At 39.7% G+C, this 23565-nt stretch overlaps 1 protein-coding gene across 1 annotated transcript in view; it reads left to right on the forward strand.

Moving 5' to 3' along the window:
* The window catches only part of LOC124798029 (probable ATP-dependent RNA helicase DHX35), a 214155-nt gene that overhangs the window by 185438 nt on the left and 5152 nt on the right, over nt 1-23565 (forward strand). The window contains exons 8-13 of the mRNA XM_047261243.1: nt 4579-4740; nt 4828-4974; nt 5257-5398; nt 7117-7403; nt 7541-7849; nt 20811-20964. Coding sequence (XP_047117199.1) covers nt 4579-4740; nt 4828-4974; nt 5257-5398; nt 7117-7403; nt 7541-7849; nt 20811-20964 — 1201 coding nt within the window. The remainder of the gene's footprint in view (nt 1-4578; nt 4741-4827; nt 4975-5256; nt 5399-7116; nt 7404-7540; nt 7850-20810; nt 20965-23565) is intronic.

The following is a 23565-nucleotide window of genomic DNA, read 5'->3' on the forward strand; positions in this document are numbered from 1 at the left end:
GTAATTGTTCAAAATGGCAACTACCAGCCTCAATGCATGCATGGCAACGGCACATGAAGTTCTGCTGTACTGTCTCAGTGATCTCTGGTGACTGTTGTACTAGGAGTCAAACAGCTTGGACCCTAGCAGACAAGTCTTCATCTGTTCCTACAGTGGTTTCATACACCAATGTTTTGATATAAAACCAGAGAAAAAAATCCAGAGCTGTGAGATTCGGCAATTGTACTCGCCGTGGGACAGACCTCCCCTTCCCATCCAACAGTGAGGGTATATGTTGTTAAGGTGCTCACGGACATTAACATCAAAGTGAGTTGGTGCACTGCTGTGTTGAAACCACTCCCTTTTGTGGACAACAAGAGGTACAGTCTCCAAGAACTGTGGCAGCACATTTTGCAGGAATCCTAAGTAACGGGCACCAGGTAGATGGGCAGGCAGCAAATAAGGTCCTCCTGTTGTTTGATCTTGGACAGTGCCTGCCCATATGTGAATAGAGCATCGTTGCTGGTGGCCACTGATTTGATCAGCATTGGGTGTGTCCTCACTGTTGCAGCTGTTGGAAACACCATTAGTGGTGAATGAGGCTTCACATGTGAACAATACAATCTTTACAAAGTTTGTCATTACAGCACTGCAGCGGATAATCAGTTGACAGAAGTGAACTTGTGGCTCAAAGTCTATTGGTCCCAATGCTTGCACATGTTATTTATGATAGGGGTTGTAATACCTGTTCCACCAGTACTTTGAAGTGTGCATTTCACGGGAAAGTTGACAGGTATTTATTGCTAGGTGTTTTGCCACATGATCCAACATCATCCCTTCAAAGTCTTGTGTTTGGACGTGTCTTTGGTAGGAACCTTGGCCTGCTTCCTGTGGTGTGAACAACTCAATCTCTCATAAGTTGGTGTCCATGGAGATAAACTTCTTTCAACCAGGAAGGCACATGTTGGGAAAGCATTATTTGTACATCCATACTGCTTTATGGGCACAGCATCCTGCCACACTGTGCATTAAGTCAGGGTTGCCACAAGTTATGGAAATCAGGGAATTTTAACTGTGTCAGGGAAAGGTGTGAGGAGTGGTTTGCTTGGATCTGATTCTCAGAGATTGTTGACGCAGTGGCTGGAGGAGGCGGTCAAGTGTGCATGAGTTGTGTCGGAGTGATTGTGTGAATGTGTGTTTGCTCATTTTCTGACAAAGGCTGTGGCCAAAAATTTAGTTGTGAGTGTGATTGCCTTTTCTACGAGCCTGTCTGCAGCTCAGTGATCATTTTTTCGGTGAGTTGCTACCTATCCTCATTAGTACTGATTTTCAGAATATTTGCACAAGTTATCCGTTGCATGGATTGATCACTGCAGTCTCATTTCATCAACATGGTGCTGAGACACATGAATAGCTGGTCACATGAGTGGACTTCCACTATGTGCCAAAACCACAGGCCATTTCTGTGGGTATCTCTAACAGATTGGGTCTGCCAATCTGAAGCCCATCATTTTCCACTAATGTGCAAGCCCTGCCCATCGGATCTAGTGTCATGGATTTGGCCGCAGGCCGGGCTGTTTGTGTGTGGCATAATGCAGTGGATTTTCGTGATTTATCCAAGGATCCAGGACTATGGTTTTCCTTGGCGGGCCAGAGGCCACATGCGATGGATTTCAGGAATTGCAACTGTCTCATCTCAAGTACACAGTCGCTGGCAGTTTGTACACTATGTACTCATATAATTCTCGAAAGAAAAATCACACGTTATCTGTAAAATAATAGACATAACATAGTGGGTTATAACTAACAATAATGAACATAGTAGAACCAGCATTTTATTGGTGGGCACCTATAGTGTTGGTTTGCACAACTCTTCCCTGCCTTATACACTTCTTTCAAGAGGTTTACCTTTTTCTGAGGCTATTTCTGAAATCTGTGAAGGTACTTTAAATCTGTCTTGTGACTCCAAGGAAATGCATATTTTTGTCACCAAATGTGTCTCATTTTATTCAAATAAAATAACAACAGTGGTCTTAATGAAACACATACACCATTTGGCTTGCCTTCTCCATCTAAAAACAGATCTTTACAAAAGATGTTGTGTTAGTACTTAAGATTTTTGCTCACATGGGAGAGAAATACAGAAGTCCTTACTTTTTTTGCCAACTTATGTCATTACTTGCCCTTGAGATCTCAAGATTTGTCAGAGAAAAATGCTAAAACTTGTCTGGAACCCAGGGAAATATCAGGGAATTTCACTTGGAGAAACTTGTGGCAACCCTGAAAATGCATATCTGCCAACTCTTGTGATGAGTAACATTCCATCTTTGACTACATGTCATGCACTGTATGCAGTAACACATCACACCATCGACATATCACAAGCTGTCTGATGCAATGGACAACTGATACCAGGGACAGTGGTGTGTATACGGCAAACGTTAATGCACCAGTGTGATGCATGCGATTGAAACATGACATACATGTCATGAGCTAAGTAGTGTATAGCATGAATTGTGATGAGGGGTGTGTGCTGTTTATCACCTGCTGCCTGTTCCAGTGTACAACAGACACCAGGAATATATGTGAGAGTGCAGAAGAACTGCATGCACTGTTGCCATACATGAATTGAAACTGGCGGTTGTGACTTTGAACAATTACTATGAGCTACATTGTTGTCATGTGGTGAACAATGTATATGCCCATAACACAATAAATATGCATTTCTGACCATTGGTTCCTTATCTCAAGATAATTGCTTGTGGAACCACTATCACCTGTCTCAGTTCAACCCAAAAGGTTTGAGATACCATGTATATTTGTAAATATGTCTATAAAAACAAAGATGAGGTGACTTACCGAACAAAAGCGCTGGCAGGTCGATAGACACACAAACAAACACAAACATACACACAAAATTCAAGCTTTCGCAACAAACTGTTGCCTCATCAGGAAAGAGGGAAGGAGAGGGGAAGACGAAAGGAAGTGGGTTTTTTCCTTCCATTATATTGTAAATATGTCTACATATACTGTGAATAAATGTGTAACCATTGTTTGAAACAGACCAATAGTATAACTGGTTTCCAAAAAATTATGTAGACTGTTCATACACCACAAGATCAGCCCAGCTGAAATGGTATCAAGTATTGAAATAAAAATCACATGTTGTGACTGAAGACAGTTTGTTTTCATTTTTACAAAAATAAATTTGCACTTAATCTTTTGTACAGAAGAGGTAAAATCTTTCTTGAATACTGGTAGGGGTGATGCTTGTAATGTGAAAGTAGAGGAGGTTTTGAGATAGTTGTTGCTTTTCTGTGATGGATCCTTTCCCATGGCCAATTTACTTTCATCAACTATTGGACATTATATCTTGAATGCAAAAATGAAATATGTAACTGAAAGTATGAACACAGTATTGTTGTTAACTTAGAAATGGAGTAATGTGAGAAATGTGGCCTGTATATTATGCCATAGATAATGACCTGTTACTTCCCACTTTACTCAGTTATATCCTATGGTATCTTACTTTGCACAACTCTCTACATTTACGAAAAGTATTCTTAGCCCAGTAAAGAGTTGTCAGAATGGTCTGTCATACCATTTCATGAGTTTTGTACAGGCTGTTCATTAAGTGTTGTGAAATTCAAACTGTGCTTCTTTGTACGCATACTGTCTCATGGAACTTGTAGATAATAATGTGCAGTCATTCAGAAAAAAAGGAGCTTTCACATTCACTTGGTGAGTTGTATGGAAATATAAATTACCCTTGAAAAAAACACCTCTTCAGTCATAGGGCAGAAAACAGTGCACTAGTCTGCAGGGTTCGTTTTTAGTAAGTTTGCAGGTGAGCTGAAAATTCTATTGGTGAATCCCAGATTTTCAAGACTAAATTGAAAGACTTTCTTGGGGAATTATCCTTTAATTCTGCATAAGAGTTACGTTGAGTGGTTTCAAGCCTTGTGCTGTAACATTATATATTCTATACAATATCATAATCCTTTTGTGTGTTTGTTTAAAATTTTTTATAGTTTTTGCTTCTGGTTTTTAAATTTAGTATACAATGACTCATTTCATGATCAGGTAGCTTTGGTTCACAGGGTGCCAAGTAACCTATGAATTAAAATTAAAATAGAGGGATGATATTGTAGCTTTTTTCCCAAGTGGTGAGGTTTAGTTTCTGGCTCCATAAAAAATAAATAAATAAATAAATTATATGCATATATGAACAAAGCTACAGAAGTTTTTGTAATACAGGTATTTGAATGCCCTCGTTGAACTCGTATGACAAGGTTATACATGTGAAGTTAGATGCACCAGCTGAAGGGGTCATAGTCATTAACGGCTTCATTTACAGTGAAAAATACTTATCAGGTTATTTCAGTTTCAGTGTTCGCAAAATATTCATTGCAAGCATGCTTCTTTTACATAAACATGACTGTAACATAAATATTCATACATATTTACTGTTTTATTTGCTTATAGGTGTTGTGTAATTGCTCATGCATGCAACCCCCTCCCCCCACAAACACATGTTTTGAGGCATGATAACTTTTATTCTGTAGAGATCTAAAAATAATATGAAATTTGATTGTGTAGAACCAGTAGCAGACTATGTTCAAGGAGTTGTCGATACAGCTATAAAAATCCATGAAAATGAACCATTAGGAGACATATTGGCCTTCCTCACAGGCCAGGAAGAGGTGGAGAGAGCTGTGTCAGTTTTGAAAGAGCGTGCAGCTCATCTTAAATCTGACAAAGGTAACTGGAGATATAAATCAGTGAAATGATGCACTTATATGTGGTGTACTTGCAGATTAAAAACATTTCATTGTCTTGATTTTTCAGGTAAACTTCTTATCCTGCCAATGTATGGCTCTCTACCTAATGGAGAGCAATTAAAAGTGTTTCGATTTACTCCTCGAGGTATGAGGAAGGTTGTAATATCAACTAATATAGCTGAGACATCCGTAACAATTCCAGGAATTGTGTATGGTAATTATTTATGTGCATTCTGCATCCATTTAGAATGTGTGATCTGACACACATACATAGAATTATAAATAATCAAATGTGTGGATGCTGTAAATTATTGGTGCCAGATTATCATAAATCTTCTGCATCGTATTTAAACAAAGGCAAAATCATTTTTAATGTTAACAGAATTTTCCCATCGAACTGACAAGAAGAAAATAAATGTAATGATTCTGTGTATGCGGTAATTGCCTACATATGGCTGCATATGACCATGAAGATATTTCTTTGTATGTATTGCAGTTGTGGACTGTGGTTTTGTGAAGTTGCGCTGGTTTAATCCAGAGAATCATGCAGACTCATTGGTTGTCGTGCCAGTGTCACAGGCATCAGCTGAGCAGCGGGCAGGCAGAGCAGGTCGAGTACGTGTAGGAAAAGTGTACAGGTGAGTTGCTTCAAACAACAGTTTTACTGAATATTAAAAGCTGGGCTCAAGAAGATGACCCATATCACGTAAAAACTACAGGGTAGTCTCATTAGCTGAAAGCATATAGTGTAGATGCTGAGAGGCACAACAAAAAGACTGTCAGAAAATGAGCTTTTGGCCAATGAGGCCTTCGTCGGAAACACACAGTGTGTGTGTATGTGTGTGTTTTTTGTCTATTTCTGATGAAGGCCTTGTTGGCTGAAAGCTCACTTGCTGAAGGTCTTTTGTTGTGCCTGTCTGGGACTTATCATCTCCGCTATATGGTGAGTAGCGAATATCATTTTCATAACATTGTTGAATTAAAATATCCTTTGAGAAAAGATATTAATGATAGAACCCTTTTGGTTATGTTACTGTCAACGACAGGATGTGCCAGAACCGACTAAGCAGTTTCTATAGATTACTGCTGGGGCTGTGGTGGGGCTAGGCAGTTGCACGTGGTCTGTCTTTGTTCAGTGGTTGACCCCATTTCAGTAGCCAACATGGTCCGGACGGGTGCACATCATGGTTTTGCCGTTTGCACTTATTATGAAAACAACAGATCTGTGATCACTACACAATGTGCTTTTCGGCGACAGTTCAACATTCCACGCAACAATGCCACTCCCCAGTTGGAGGAAACTGGTAGCACACTAAGAATAGATACACATGGCCGACACAGACCCATCAGAATGCCAGAAAATGTGCAGCAGTTGAGAATAGCAGTTCAACAATCACTGCAACATTCTGCTCGACGACATGCTGTTGCATTGGGGATTTCAGGCCACAGTTTGAGAAGGATTCTGCAATGCGATTTGAACTTCTGTCCTTTCAAAATAATGATTGCTCAAGAATTATGCTGAGCAGACTATGCCAACCATCAAAATATGTGTGAGCAAATGCTTGCTCAGATCCCTCAGAATGCAGCTTTCTTCAGTAGTGACGGGGTACATTTTCATCTTAGTGGGTGCGTGAATAAGCAAAACTTTTGTTACTGGGCTGAAAATAACTCCCGAATTATTCATGAAAGGCTGCAACATACTCCTAAAGAGACAGTGTGATGTGCCATATCACAATTTGGTGTGCTAGGCCATTACTTTTTTGAGGAGGAAGGAGTGGCCGTGACACATTATGTTTCAATGTTGCAAAATTTTCTGCAACCCAGAATGGATGAGTTTTTGAAGAACATGGACTGCGAGACTTGTGGTTCCAACAGGATGGAGCTACTGCTCAGGCATCTCAAATTTCACTTGATGTTTTGAGAGAAACGTTTCCCGCCTCGTCTCTTTGAGGGGTGATGTCGGGTGGCCTGCGTGGTCATCAGATTTGAGCATTTGTGACTACTTTCTCTAGGGATATCTGAAGGAAAAGGTTTCCAAAGCCGCCCTCACACCCTACCAGAGTTAAAAGAGTGGATTATTGACGAAGTGAATGCCATATCCCACTGTATGTATGCAAGAGCTGCTCGAAACTTCAGGGATTGTGTACAACAATGTATTGATGCTAACGGCCGCCATCTTGAGGACATTATTTTCAAAACTAAATGAATGTAAAATGGTATATTGTGCTAATTTAGAAAATAAAAACATTTATTGCTCCTTAAAACTGCTTAGTCAGTTCTACCGCACCCTGTATTTAATTTGCAGTCAGTTAAGTTAACAAATTCTTACATCAAAGTGTTCCATTACTTTTTACAGGCTGTACACAGAAGAGGCCTTCAAAGATCTTGTAGAAGCCACTCCACCTGAAATGCAACGAACAGATTTATCGATGGCAATTCTGCAGTTGAAAGCTCTTGGAATTGACAATGTGCTACGATTTAACTTTCCTTCCCCACCACCAGCTAAGAATCTTCTTTCTGGTCTTGAATTGTTGTATGCTCTTGGAGCATTAGACAGAGATGGGCAGCTGACAAAACCACTTGGTGTAACAATGGCAGAGTTTCCAATTGAACCTCTCTTTTCAAAATGTTTAATTATTTCTGGTAAGTTACATACATTTTCATGTTTTTTAATGCATGGTAATAAGTTATATAAGAATAGTAATTGTTGAATGTGTAAGAACAGAGTATGAGTCTGGATAAATGTAAGCAATTTATCTTGATTTTATACTCTGTCTTAGGTGAATTTGGCTGCTCAGAGGAAATGCTGTCAATAATTGCAATGCTGCAGGTTCAAAACGTTTTTACCAAGCCTAGCATTGGCCAGCTTGCAATTAAGGCTCGCATTGCAAAGAGAAAATTTGAAGTTTCAGAAGGTGATCTTTTGACATACCTCAATGTTTACAATTCCTTCATAAAGCATGAGATGTCTCGAGAATGGTGCCATACAAACTTTCTCAACTATAAAGGACTGCGTAGAGCATCTGAAATTAGACAGCAAATGAGCAAACTTCTACACCACTTCAATATTCCTATTACATCTTGTGAAGGTATGTATGAACTTCTTTAATGATTGATCAGTTTTAACTAAGGTGATGGGTGGTGCTTGCTTGCATCACTCCTCCACACTTCATTAGAATTTTCCAGTTTTGACAGGAAACAGAAGGTACTCATGTCAGTCCTTAAAAGGCACAACTACAATCAGTTCTGCTGCCTCTTTTCAATATAACCTTGACCCAAGTGTGCTAATAAAATTGAGGACTCTTCATGAGGAGAAGCGAGGATCAACTCCAATATGGCTTTTCTGATTCATGGTGGGGAAAATACTTTTCTCAGTGAGGTTGTAGTTGTTTCATTTCCTCAGTCTTTTTTAACATTGAGCTGTTGCTACAATGACTTTTTGGAGACAGATTTTTTTATCCATGAAAAAAATCCCACAATAGGAATGAGACAATCTCTAATATGCTGTTCAAGTTAATCTTGTGCATTCTGGTCTGGCTGGATCTAGATTTAGTGATCTTTTAAATTAGTTTTTCATATAGAAGAAGATCAATAAATTTGTAAGATCTGGATAACCTAAGCATAGACTTGCAGAACTGAAAATTTTGTCTGGAGATTGGAGAGCCCATGCCTCTCATAGTTTGTGACAATGGTAGAATTTTGTTAAAAAAGATTTGTTAATGTAAAATAACCTCAGTGAATGTTGTCTCATGTTACTTGTGACATACTAGAAATACAAGCCAGTACTATATAAAATGAAGCAAAGATTTAAGTTAAAAAAACAGTCTTTGGTGACAAGGTACCTTTCTGACACTATAGTGATGCTTCATTACAGTTAACAGTAATAGTAAAGTCACACATAAATCAGTCAGATTATATGACTGTCAGTTCACTATGGAAATGAGAATACTAATCTCAGATGTCATACAAAATTTGTAAATTACTTGCTGGTAATACAGAAAAATCGCCTGCTCAATATTTAAGCAATTTTTCTCGTGCAGGCTATTGTGGCTCAAGGAATGAGTATCTTGGAAACACTTAGGCTTACCATATTTTCATGTAATGCTGTTATTAGTATTTATTGGAAGTAGATGAATAATAGAGAAGCTTTTATCAAATAGCAAGTAATGGAATGAACATTCAAATCTTACTCAAGAATGTAGGTCACATAGCACTGTTTTCTCTGTAACACATAGTGTCAACAGAAGAAGTTGAGTAGCACAGTCACTGTGGTGTAGTGGTTATGATACTAGACTGTTGCATGGAGGGTCGTGAGTTCAAACCTCACCTGAACTGTAAAATTTTAATTTCTATAGTCAGTTCAAGTACATTCTAGAAGTATCCACAAATGTCAAGAATCAATGTACTGGAATGTTCTGTAACTGTATATATACTGTATGCATTCCAGCCGGAGGCAGTTTGCTCTGTGCTCTTGTATGTGCAAGTGCTAAATAAACCTTCATTAAGTGAAATTAGTGTTCTTCATTCATCTAATTACACCTTCTTCTACGTGACATTATTCTGGTGGAGACGCCGGGTATTGGAACTTGTGATAGCGCACATTATCAACAACACAGTGGCTCCCATCAGGCTATGACAGAGCCACCATTTACGTGGCGAGAAACCCGAGTTTGAGCCATATTCAACAGACTGCAATCTACCGGAGACAGAAGAAGAAGAGGACGTTACGATGATGGCAACTGTGTGCCACAACGTGAGACATCCTTCCGGGTTCTCTAGTGACGATGGCCAAGATCTAAACAGGCGGCTGAAGGTATATGAGTGTATAGCCAAATTTAACCAATGGGATGACACCTTGTGTTTGGCTTACGTATTTTTCTATGTGCAGGGCACTGCCAACCAATGATATGAGAACAATGAGGAGAAGTTCACAAGCTGGGAAGTATTCCAGGCGGAACTGCACAAGTATTTCGGCGACACAACGACAGAAGTGCAAGGCTGAAGATAAATTAAAGTGCAGGGCACAACATCCAGGAGAAACTACATCACCCTACATTCAAGACATCTTGGAGCTATGTAAAATAGTGGATCCTAGAATGAAGGAGGAAGATAAGGTTGCACATCTCATGAAGGATGTTGCTGAAGACATGTATCAAGCCCTACTCCTGAAGGAGGTTTCGACAGCAGACGACTTCATAAAATGGTGCCAGTATATAGACACAATGCGTCAAAAAAGAATTACACGCAAGAATTTTAAACAGCTTCCAAACATTGTATCGATGTCTGTGATGGAAGAAGCAACTGATTTCACAAGTGTTCTTTGTCAGATAGTGAGAGAGGAAGTTAAGAAGGCACTTGAATTGCACAGTGAGCAATAAATTGAGACGCTTCAAGAGGTCATAAGGGAGGAAGTGGACCAGACATTGAACCCAATCTCTTGTCCTTCATTTCCCTTTAAAATGGTGAAAAAGTCGAGACCCACGCAGAGTTATGTTCCTACAATGCCGCATGAGGAACCTGTTTGGGCACCAAGGAAGACTGACGTCTAGACGACCCAGGATAACCAACCAGTGTGTTTCCACTGTGGACGACCGGAACATGTGGTGTGGTATTGTTGAGAAAGGTGGCAGATATTTGATGACATGTGCGCCAGAAGACAGCAAACTGATCATAGCCGACGCCAACTCCGGGATGACAAAGTTTAACAAGAAGATGTTTGTGCAGGACGACGTAGGTCACCATCACCACAAGCTAGCTGCTGGAGAGGACACTCTTCGACACACTGATCAAGGTCTCCATCGCCATTTAGAAGTTCCGGCCCATCAACTAGCCGCCGCAACCTGGAAAACTAAAGGGTGTGACCTTCCTTGGAGGTGAGGCCGCCGAAGAGAGAAATCCTCTGCCGTCGATCACTCCAAAAATAATAGGAAACTACATGAATCTCCTCATGGGTAGCCAACCAGTCAAAGCTCTTGTGGACTCTGGAGCATCATATTCAGTCATTTTGGATAAGTACCGTCACCAGTTGCAGAAAACCGTTTTCATCGACAACAAAACATCTCTGCTGAAGGTAGCCAATGGGAAATATATAAAACCTACAGGAAGATGTACCATTCGTTTGGGTATAAGTTGCCATACACAGCCCTTAGAATTCATTGTCTTACAAGAGTGTAGGAATGATGGCATGTTCATACTGGACTTTTTGAAAGCTTGTCAGGCAATTATAGATTGTGGTCACTCAAAGAGTATTCTAGTCAAGATGAGGTACTGTGGACGGGAAGATGCGCATCCGAGTGTGTGGAGACTATGTGTGCTGGATGAAGTGATCATTCCTGCAGTCAGTGCTAGGAAGGTAAATGTCATGTGTCATGCCATGCATCAACCCATGGATCTTGTAGTGGAATGTAAGAAAAGCATACCATTGAAGAATAACTTGGACATCGCAGCCTCTGTCGTCTTGTTTAAGAATTGATTCGGTGAATTGTGGATAGTTAACTGTTGTTGAGAACTGCAGATCCTTCCAAGATGCATGTGCGTAGAAATGCTGAGCCGTTAATTGAAGAACAGCTGAGTGTCATAGAAACCTCCCATGCCGAGTCTGTGGGTGAAATTAGTGCTACCACTACCAAACAAGATCTTCTAGCTTGACTATCACCAAATCTCACTAAGGAACAACAGAAGAAGCTACTTGCCATTCTTCAAGAGTTCTCTGAATGCTTCAATCCACAGGTGAAGAGCAAATTAGACAAATCGACTGTGAAGCACCAGATTAGCACTGGAGACCATCAACCAATAAGCCAGAGAGCATACTGTGTGTCAGCAACAGAACGTCGAATAATTTGCGACAAGGTAGAGAAAATGATGAAGAATGACATCATTCAGCCTTCATAGAATCCTTGGTCATCACCATTTGTCCTCATCTGGAAGAAGGATGGCAGTTGGCGCTTTTGTGTTGATTACAGGAAGCTTAATAAGATAACTAAAAAGGACGTTTACCCTCTTCCACGAATTGACGACACACTAGATTGTATGAAGGGGGCTAAGTTTTTCTCAACCATGGACATGTACATGGTTAAGGAATACAGGTACCGTCACAATCATACTTCCTTGATTAAAGAACTATGAGACAATTATCCAGATGACTTTCATTTAGAAGTTCCGGCCCATCAACTAGCCGCCGCAACCTGGAAAACTAAAGGGTGTGACCTTCCTTGGAGGTGAGGCCGCCGAAGAGAGAAATCCTCTGCCGTCGATCACTCCAAAAATGATAGGAAACTACATGAATCTCCTCATGGGTAGCCAACCAGTCAAAGCTCTTGTGGACTCTGGAGCATCATATTCAGTCATTTTGGATAAGTACCGTCACCAGTTGCAGAAAACCGTTTTCATCGACAACAAAACATCTCTGCTGAAGGTAGCCAATGGGAAATATATAAAACCTACAGGAAGATGTACCATTCGTTTGGGTATAAGTTGCCATACACAGCCCTTAGAATTCATTGTCTTACAAGAGTGTAGGAATGATGGCATGTTCATACTGGACTTTTTGAAAGCTTGTCAGGCAATTATAGATTGTGGTCACTCAAAGAGTATTCTAGTCAAGATGAGGTACTGTGGACGGGAAGATGCGCATCCGAGTGTGTGGAGACTATGTGTGCTGGATGAAGTGATCATTCCTGCAGTCAGTGCTAGGAAGGTAAATGTCATGTGTCATGCCATGCATCAACCCATGGATCTTGTAGTGGAATGTAAGAGAAGCATACCATTGAAGAATAACTTGGACATCGCAGCCTCTGTCGTCTTGTTTAAGAATTGATTCGGTGAATTGTGGATAGTTAACTGTTGTTGAGAACTGCAGATCCTTCCAAGATGCATGTGCGTAGAAATGCTGAGCCGTTAATTGAAGAACAGCTGAGTGTCATAGAAACCTCCCATGCCGAGTCTGTGGGTGAAATTAGTGCTACCACTACCAAACAAGATCTTCTAGCTTGACTATCACCAAATCTCACTAAGGAACAACAGAAGAAGCTACTTGCCATTCTTCAAGAGTTCTCTGAATGCTTCAATCCACAGGTGAAGAGCAAATTAGACAAATCGACTGTGAAGCACCAGATTAGCACTGGAGACCATCAACCAATAAGCCAGAGAGCATACTGTGTGTCAGCAACAGAACGTCGAATAATTTGCGACAAGGTAGAGAAAATGATGAAGAATGACATCATTCAGCCTTCATAGAATCCTTGGTCATCACCATTTGTCCTCATCTGGAAGAAGGATGGCAGTTGGCGCTTTTGTGTTGATTACAGGAAGCTTAATAAGATAACTAAAAAGGACGTTTACCCTCTTCCACGAATTGACGAAACACTAGATTGTATGAAGGGGGCTAAGTTTTTCTCAACCATGGACATGTACATGGTTAAGGAATACAGGTACCGTCACAATCATACTTCCTTGATTAAAGAACTATGAGACAATTATCCAGATGACTTTCAAAACTATTTAAGAATGGATAGTGAAACATTTGATGCTTTGCTGGACAACGTCAAGGAGAAAATCAGCTGGAGGGACACTGATGAGAAGAAGCATTTCTGTAGAGGAACGTCTTACAGCTACTCTCCGATTTTTAGCAATGGGTTGCTCCCTCTAAGATTTAAAATTTGCCACAGGAATTTCTGTACCGTCATTGTCAAATATAATTCTGGAGACATGCAAAGCAATTTATGAATCACTTCGGCAAGAGGTCATGAAGGTAAACAATTAAAAATATTGACAATACGTTAGTAATTATTATTTCAGAAATACCCGTAGCTCATTATTACATGGTACAAAACCCATAAAAACATACTGTAACCATTGCTTAAATAATTAGAAAAAAATCACCACTGTTACTAATCTCTGGTCATATAATGATGACCATATTGATCATAATAAGTGTTAATGGAAACAGTGCCTTGATCTATAACAGAAGTTTGAGACCCTGCTGATGTAGGAGGAGGAGAAATAGGTGTAGAAGCTTGGGATGGTGCTGACAACAGCCTGACTTTACAGATGTCATTATCACACAAATCAGTGTGTGGGGTCAAAGTTTTCAGCAAACCTCATGTTAACACTACATTAATCAATGATTCAGTATATATTGCTTGTATGGGCTCCATCCGTTCTAATTTCTTTGCCACATTGATACCTGTAGCTTCATTTTCCTTCAGATCATCTCTTCTTACCTGTTGCAAAGCACTGGTGCAAGTTTGCATCATCTCAAATGTAGCCGATGCTTCTGGTTTTTTGCATTTCCGGCATAGACATACGTGTAGGTTGTGTTTGTTCTTGTTCTCCCTGTAAGAGGAGAAATATTAAATTACTGTTTTTGGTTTTGCTTCAGTTTCCTACAACAAAAGAAAAATGGATAGACATAGCGAAAGGATTTGAAGAAAAGTGGCAATTTATAAACCGCGTATACACATTGCGCCACCACCTCACTCTGGAGCCCATTACTTCAACTACAAGAACTTCTACAGTGTTGTTTTACTCGCGTTGATAAAAGGACATTACGAATTCGTATTTGTTGATGTGGGGAAAAATGGAAGAATGTCTGATGGAGGAATTCTTGAATACACAGAATTCTTTCATGCACTGCAGAACGAACGTGTAAATTTGCCAAGTAATGATGAAACTATAAAGAATTTAAATTTTGTCTTTTTGGGTGATGAAGCTTTTTCATTGAAAGAGAACTTCTTAAAACTTTATTCTCAAAGAGAATTAGATCACGACAAAAGAATTTTTAACTACAGATTATCACATGCTCGCAATGTTGTAGAAAATGTTTTTGGTGTAATAACATCACGATTTAGAATTCTCCATACACCAATCAACATGAAGAACGAAAAGATAAATTACGTTATTTTGGCCATATGTGCATTACACAATTTTTTATGTAGACAAAGTAAAGGATACATTACAGTTACAGCATTGGACATGGAAGATTTGGTAGACTGTACATTACATGAGGGTGATTGGCGAAAGGGAGCAGTGGAATTACCTGGTTTAGAGTCTGCGGTGTCAAGAAATCCATCTATATGAGCAAAAGACAATCGAGAAGCACATAAGAAATATTTTGTATCAGAAGGTATTGTGCCCTGGCAGGAAGACATGTTATGTGCTGGAAGAGCATAACATGTTTCATTACATGGGAACTGTATAGTAAAAGATATAATATTGTTCTAACATTTTTCTGGAAGTTCTATTGCTATAAAATACACCCAAGTAACTGTACTCATAACAATATAAATACACAACCGTTAACTCACTTTTCCAAGTTGTCGTTAATTGTGTTGACTTCCACCATCAATTGTAACCTCGTTGATCTCATCACTGCCTTCATTGTCAGTTCCATTGTCATCTTCACAGTCACACCCACAGAAATATCCATGTTCGAACAACTTGCACTTGGCAGCTCTTGATCTACAGTAAATAAAAGCAAGTCGTAGTACAACAAAGTTGGTACATAAATGTCATCGAGAGAACTGCCACTATGCTTACTGTCACAAACTTTCTTCAGCCCCTTTCTAAATGAGCCCTGTAAGCTTTATATTTATATTTCAACAAAGTCTCGGTTCCCTTCAGGAAAAACTGGTTTGCAAAACGCAACAAATTTATCATAAGCTTCGTTTTTTAAATTCTTATTTATGTAGTCTTTTGATCTCACTTTCCACAAGCACTGTTGCTCTTTGTAGATGTTTATAAATTCCATCGTCCAGGAATGGGAATCAGCCATGATCGCGTCGAGTACTGTCGGTTACTGACAACAGCCAGCAGGAGAGCGCACAATAATTCACGTTGCTGTAGGCAACTCAGGGGAGCGCAGGCGGCACACGTGAGAATGCCACATGCCAGGCATGTAAGTTTGAATGTGCTGGTGGGCAAGAGTGGGGCGCATCTAACTGCCGGCTTGACTGCGCACCTGCGTCCTGAATTTACCTGCAATCACATGGGCGCTCTTGCGTGCGGAACTGCATGGCGCGTCCTAAATCGCGCGGTTAGGAGCATCCACGTGAGGGCAGCTATAGACTTTTTAACCAAATCCAGGCCACTACAAGAGTTGTTAAAAGCTGTTGCTAAATTTATCAGGGTTGGTGCTCAACAAGATTCTTTTGAAGTGCTGCGAAAAGCTCTGACAACTGGCCCTGTACTTGGTCTGTGTGATGAGAGAGCACCTACAGAACTACACACAGATGCCAGTGGGTATGGGCGCGGTGCTGTTCTGGTGCAAATTTCAGATGGAAAAGACACTTACAGAAGCCGAGAGAAACTACTCAACTGCAGAAAGAGAATGTCTCACTGTGATCTTGGCCGTGTGCAAATTTCGACAGTATCTCTATGGAAGGCCATTCATAGTTGTTACAGACTGTCATTCACTTTGTTGGTTGGCAGGTCTTAAGGATCCAACAGGATGACTCGCCAGGTGGGCACTACGTGTTCAAGAGTATGACATTACCATAGTGTATAAAAGTGGAAGAAAACACCAAGATGCCGACTGTCTCTCAAGAAACCCTGTGCAAGACCATCAAGATTTTAGTGAAGATAATGACTGCCTCGCTGCAGTCCAGGATCTCTCTGCTGAGCAGAAGAAGATATCTCAAATTATGCTTGCCTTAAATCGGTCAGAGGATGTGAAAGGACAATTTAAGGTAGTTAATGGATTACTTGGCAAGAAAAACTTTGATCTATTTGGAATGAGGTGGCAACCAGTGATTCCTAAACACATGTGCTTAGATGTTCTACAGAAATTCCATGACACACCGGAGGCCGGACATTTAGGATTTATTAAGACATATGATAGGATCCACAAGAGATTTTTCTGGCCAGGTTTATTTAGGAGTGTCTGTCACTATGTATCACACTGTTGAGAGTACCAGAGGAGAAAGGCAGTTTCTCAGAAACCACCTGGCCAACTCATACCAATTCCACCAGCTGAAACGCCTTTCCAGTTAGTTGGGATTGACCTCCTGGGACGATGTCCAACATATGCTAGTAGCAATAGGTGGATTACAAAAGCCGTGAAAGCAGCTGAGGCATCTGAGGGAGCCAAATTCATCGTGGAAGACACTGTACTAAAACATGGTGACCCAAGGTTGTTAATTAAAGATCGAGGGAAAGTTTTTCAATCAAATCTTGTGACAGAGAGAAACCGTCAGTACTACATTACTTGTCAGATGACTGCTGCCTACCATCCGCAAACTAACAGGCTTACTGAACGCCTTAATAAGACCTTGGCCAATATGCTATCAGTGTTCGTCAGTGTTGAGCAGAGCAACTGGGATGAGGTGCTACCTTTCATAACGTTTACCTACAACACTGCCAAACAAGACAACACGGGATTTATGCCAGTTTTCCTGGTGCATGGGCGTGAGGCGACTATGACAATGGACGCTGTGTTTCCGTTACATCCTGATGACGCGGATGATGACGACGTTGGCCAGGTGTTAACCAGAGCTGAGGAAGCTCGGCAGTTAACTTGACTCCGCATGCTGCAGGCTTGAGAAAACAATTGCCGAAGGTATGACACGAGCCACTGCTCTGTTGTCTACCAGCCTGGTGACCTCATCTAGATCTTCACTCACGTTTGGAAGGCTGGTCTCTCTGAGAACCTCCTCAAGTGCTACTTTGGACATTATAAAATTGTAAGACAGTTGTCTGATGTTACTTATGAAGTTGAAGATTTCAACCCCAGCGCAGGACAATGAAAGATCAGAGATACAGTCCACGTCCTTCAAATGAAGGCCTACAAGGATCATGCCACCCAGGGTAAACTCAAAGCTCCAATGACAGGCAACAAGCGGAAAGGTGAAGAAGAGAGTAGCAGCAAAAGACATTCTAAGAAGATCACCGCCAGGGTGAGCATCAGTTAATCTGGAGTCAGAATATGTAGGACTGATGACTCGTTCCCAGACTAGGAGGATGTAACACTGAGATGCTGTTCTCTTAAGGAGGGAGAAATGGCGCAGAAGAAGCTGAGTAATACTGTGGTGTTGTGGTTATGATACTAAACTGTTGAATGGACTATACCATTTTAATTTCTATATTTGGTTCAAGTACATTCTAGAAGTATCCACAAATGTCAAGTATCATTGTACTGGAATGCTCTGTAGCTGTATATATACTGTATGTGTTCTGGCCGGAGGCAGTTCGCTCTGCACTCTTGTATGTGCAAGTGCTGAATAAGCCTTTGTTAAGTGAAGTTAGTGTTCATCATTCATCTAATTACACTTTGTTCAAATTTTTCATTAGTTGCCTTCACAACTTTAATTGTTTTGGCAACTGTGGTGTATGTTGTTCCAAAATGAACTCAATCATCAGCTGCACTATTGAAATATTTTACTAAACGTAACTAGTTCGCACAGATTAATCTGGCATCTTCAGATATTCAGTACTGGCTTATAAAATGGATAAGCGAACTTTTTGTTATATGCTTGGTTGCATCATGAATGAAAAGAATATTTGAATATTGTGACGGTGTAAATGCAGGATGATTAATGTATTCTGGAAACAAAACAGGAACTAAGACACAATACATCAGACTCCTTCAAATTCAGAATTACTATGCCAAACACGTGAATCAAGATACAGCATACCAGACTCCTTCAGGTTCGGAATTGCTACGTAAAACACAGGAATAAAGATACAGCATACCAGGCTCCTCCAAATTCAGAATTGCTATACAGTGTATGTGTAATAGATACAAACAGCTTCCTGTCACATAAGTAAATCTACTGTATCAATTGTTTCATAATATTTTAGCTATTGCACGAGAATGTCATGGTTCAAACAGTGCAAAGCTTTAAATCACAAAATATTTAAAGTTCTAATTTATTGATTTTGATACTTTACCTGTCCAGTGGATCCATATTACTGCTGCTTGAACTTAAGGAAAGTGTATATACTATTATGTTCTAATGAAGTTACATTCATAGAATTTTAGAATACAGTTTGTCATGTGATTGGAACCTGTAACTGCTAAGCAGAGAGAAACTTTTTAAACAAAGAATGGCTATGCAAGGAAACAGTTTTAGCAACAATGATGTAGTTAAACAAGGAATCCATAAACTGTTGTCACATGTTTCTGGAAAGTGTAAATTAAGTTTGTAGTTGACAATACAATATGAGTTTTTCCCTGTACTCAAAAATGTTGCAAAATGCAAAACATATCATGATACACCTGAATACTGACACAATAAATCAAAGGATGCAAAAACAACTCAAACAGCAAAGTATTAGAATCTAGAATTTTCAACAAGCACCAGATCTGGCCCATGTGGTACCACTCAAAGAAAAATTGGGAAGTTGACTTACGCATGTAAATAAATACACAAATTTCACAGACTTTTTTCTTAGCTAAATTTGTGATACCTTCTACACTGATGTACCAAAGGAGTACACTACATCAGTTTCTCACAATCAAAATTGTGGAGCACCAACAAAGCACATCTTCCACTTGGGACAGCTAACAATGCAGTTGTTTCTCTTTGAACCAAAAATACAAACATCAAATGTAGCTTATAACAGTATACTTAGAATAATATGAATATAATAGAGGGAAACATTCCACCTGGGAAAATATATATATATATATATATATATATATATATATATATATATATATATATATAAAACAAAAATCCTGTGACTTACCAAACGAGAAAGCACTGGTAGATAGACACAATAAAAAAACACTCAAACACACACACACACACACACACACACACACACACACACACACACACACAAATTTCAAGCTTTCGCAACCCAAGGTATCCAACAGGGATACGACTTCCTCAAATCCTGCACTGAAATGAGATCCATCCTTCATGAAATCCTCCCCACTCCACCAAGAGTGTCTTTCCTCCATCCACCTAACCTTCGTAACCTCTTGGTTCATCCCTATGATATCCCCAAACCACCTTCCCTACCCTCTGGCTCCTAACTTTGTAACCGCCCCCGGTGTAAAACCTGTCCCATGCACCCTCCCACCACCACCTACTCCAGTCCTGTAACCCGGAAGGTGTACATGATCAAAGGCAGAGCCAAATGTGAAAGCACCCACGTGATTTACCAACTGACATGCCTGCACTGTGAAGCCTTCTATGTGGGAATGACCAGCAACAAACTGTCCATTTGCATGAACGGACACAGGCAGACAGTGTTTGTTGGTAATGAGAATCACCCTGTGGCTAAACATGCCTTGGTGTACGGCCAGCACATCTTGGCACAATGTTACACCATCTGGGCTATCTGGATACTTCCCACTGACACCAACCTATCAGAACTCTGGAGATGGGAACTTGCCCTTCAATACATTCTCTCTTCCCGTTACCCACCAGGCCTCAACCTCTGCTAATTTCAAGTTGCCGCCCCTGGTACATCACCTGTCATTCAACAACATCTTTGCCTCCGTACTTCTACCTCGGCAGACATCTCTGCCCAACCTCTTTGCATTTACATATGTCTGCTGTGTCAGTGTATGTGCGGGTGGATATGTGTGTGTGTGTGTGTGTGTGTGTGTGTGTGTGTGTGTGTGTGTGTGTGTGTGCTAGTGTATACCTGTCCTTTTTTTCCCCTAAGGTAAGTCTTTCTGCTCCTGGGATTGGAATGACTCCTTACCCTCTCCCTTAAAACCCACATCCTTTCGTCTTTTCCTCTCCTTCCCTCTTTCCTGATGAAGCAACCTTGGGTTGCGGGAGCTTGAAGTTTGTGTGTGTGTGTGTGTGTGTGTGTGTGTTTGTGTGTTTTTTATTGTGTCTATCTACCAGTGTTTTCTCGTTTTATTCTTAGAATAAGTTAGATGCTGTACAAATGAGATGATTTTCAATGAGTTGTATTATGGATTATGATGAAATGACTGTGACTATTGCAGATAGCTTCCTAAAGATTCACAATTAAAAAATAACTCATATTTATCATGTAGTAGTATACGAGTATAAGCATTTATTTGTGTGTTAAGTCAAGACATTTTAGTGTTGTACAATACCATTAATTTTTTGTAGTATAATCCTGCAGGTAACACAGAAGTGATTTGTCGTTGCATTACGGCAGGCCTCTTCCCAAATGCTGTCTATCTTCACTACTCTGGTGTTTATAAGACTGTACGAGGGGACCAAGTCTTAAACATACATCCAACATCTGTTATATATACACTGGAGCAGCCTCAATGGTTAGTACTGGAACACAGATATTACTCCTTTTCAGTAGTAACTGTATTGAGACAGTAGTAATGTTACTGACCTTAATGCCTCAAATAGTGCAGTTCTGTAGATGAGGAAATAGATACAGTATTAGTAATAATTCAAAATATGCAAGATGACATTGTCAGTATTGAAATTATAGTCAGTGCAATTGCCAATTGCACTTTTATTTTCACAAAACACACCTTTGATCGTAGGAGTTACCACCCCCCCCCCCCCCCCCTCTGAATCATCTGAAGCACGAAGTTTTTAATCATTACAAAATTCTTATACACCTCTTCATTTCATGTTTGGACAATTGTACCATTACATGGCTGATCACAGTAAGACAATACTATGTCTTTAACAATTTTAGAACCTTTCCCTCCTTCCCCCTTCCATCTTCGCCCTCCTGCATAAATTTCTTTGGACACACATGCTTGTGATGATCAGTTTGCAATTACCATGCTCTATTACTTTTACAAAATAATGCCATCAGTGTACATAAACTTCACAGAATCAAGACATGAGTGACAGTTAACAATAATTATCCCATCACTGTTCCAGCAATCTGACATCTTGACTGTCTCAGTGATAAATAGTACCTTCACAGTGATTCTTGGAGTAAGTGTTGATGAAAACTCACTGAAAACTGATTGAGAGTATTGCTTCTCTCTTTGGGTAAGCGATGACATGAGATAACCCTATCCTAAAGGGTATTACCTCTGTTGCAATATAAACACCATTATCTGCAGACATTATGTTTGCATACCACATCTACGTAAAATGTAGCAACAGCTGTAAATTCATAACTGAATGCAACGTGTTTGTCAGAAGTTGTAGTTTTATCTTCCCTTTTATAATATTATTAGATTTAAGAAGATCCATCACACTATCTCATGTAAACATCATCATTGAGTATCTATAAAGAAGAAAATAGTCTAAAATGATGCTACAAGCAACTAGAGATAAAAAGAATATGTATCCTCTAACCAGTACATAAATTATGAACTGTTATTACTGTTTTTTAACATTCCATTCAGTAGCTAAAATGAAGGATATAGGGAAACTGCTTGAACATTAAGGAGAATATGGTTACTGTAATCTGTATAAACTATCTATATAAACTATATAAAGAAACTAACCACTCATTTCAATATGCTTGCAGTTAAAAATGAAATGTAAGGACTTAGTTGCACTTGTGATATAAATTGGGATGCAAGCAGTGGTCACAGACTGTAAAATAGTACACATATAACTGCAGATGTCTCCATTCTAACTCAAAATCCATCTCTCTGCATACATCACTCTCTCATTGTCTCATGAAGTATTAACTTGTAAATCTGTAATAATAAGTCATACTTGCAGTCAGGTGTAATCAAAATTAAATGATTGTCATTGTCTATTCATTAGCCAGACAATGTACACATTTGCTATGTGATTTAAAGAACACCAAGATTTAGGCAACTCCAAATCCACCTTAACTAACCATCTAAAGTCTCACAAGCATTCGATACCTGACATATGAAAATCTTAGCATTCTCCACTGCAGCCAGATATTGCAACTTGCTAGAAGAAATTGAGAACCTGTATAATCTGAACCACAACCCAGAGTCCACATTAAGTGAACAAACTACAGTCAAACACGTTTCTTTTAAATAATTATTAGTTCCTCAAATGCTAATGCCACATATTCAGGTTTAATTTTTCAAGTGTCCATGGTTGTGTTCCACCATTATTATAATCATTCTGCCTGTGAATAGCATTATATATTTATCATTAAATAGTTTTAAGCCAGTCATAATGTACGTGCCTCAGTTGGGGACCAATGTTTAACCAGTTCCTTTTACTACATATGATTACTTTTTTTACATGATGCCTTTTTACATTATGGTACACACACATTTTTAACTGTTATTCTGGTACACCACTTGGAGGCATTACAGATAAACACCCCCCTTACATAAATCTATTAGTTTTGACACTGTATGTGGTTTGCTTAGTTATACACATCACACCATCAGGCCTATTCTGTATATAATAGTCCACAAATTCTAACGTTTTTGATGAGAAGATTGTGTGAAGTTGGATTGCAACCATCCCACTTCTTTTACATGTGTTGACTTACATGGTATGCACAGCTGATCTTCTTCTCTTGATAGCCGGCTGCCTCAGTCTCTAAAAACTACTTCTTGTGTGTTGTCGCACATTAGACACAATTAAGATACATTTACAACAGAGTTGGTGTAACAACCACAGAAATCATAAATATGTCTTGCCTCTAGCAAGTCTGTGTTAAGAGTTACTTAAAAGTCTTTCTCAACTCAACTGTTCTTTTGTCACTAACTATAGTCACAATTACAAAACATCAAAGAATAACACAAAAGTTCCTTGATTCTTCTGTGTGCTTTCACTAGGACTTCCACAGATCGACCGACAAGTACTTGTCGGTGTCGTTCGATCGCCGTCTATACAGTCTCCTCACGACAATCTTCAGACCTGCACACACAGACAGGTGACGCGCGGTAGATAGGATTCCTTTTTCCCACTCACATCTAAAATATCATGTGTTGGAGACGGCATAGGGCTGA

The sequence above is a fragment of the Schistocerca piceifrons genome, chromosome 5 (assembly GCF_021461385.2).
Source record: "Schistocerca piceifrons isolate TAMUIC-IGC-003096 chromosome 5, iqSchPice1.1, whole genome shotgun sequence".
NCBI lineage: Eukaryota > Metazoa > Arthropoda > Insecta > Orthoptera > Acrididae > Schistocerca > Schistocerca piceifrons.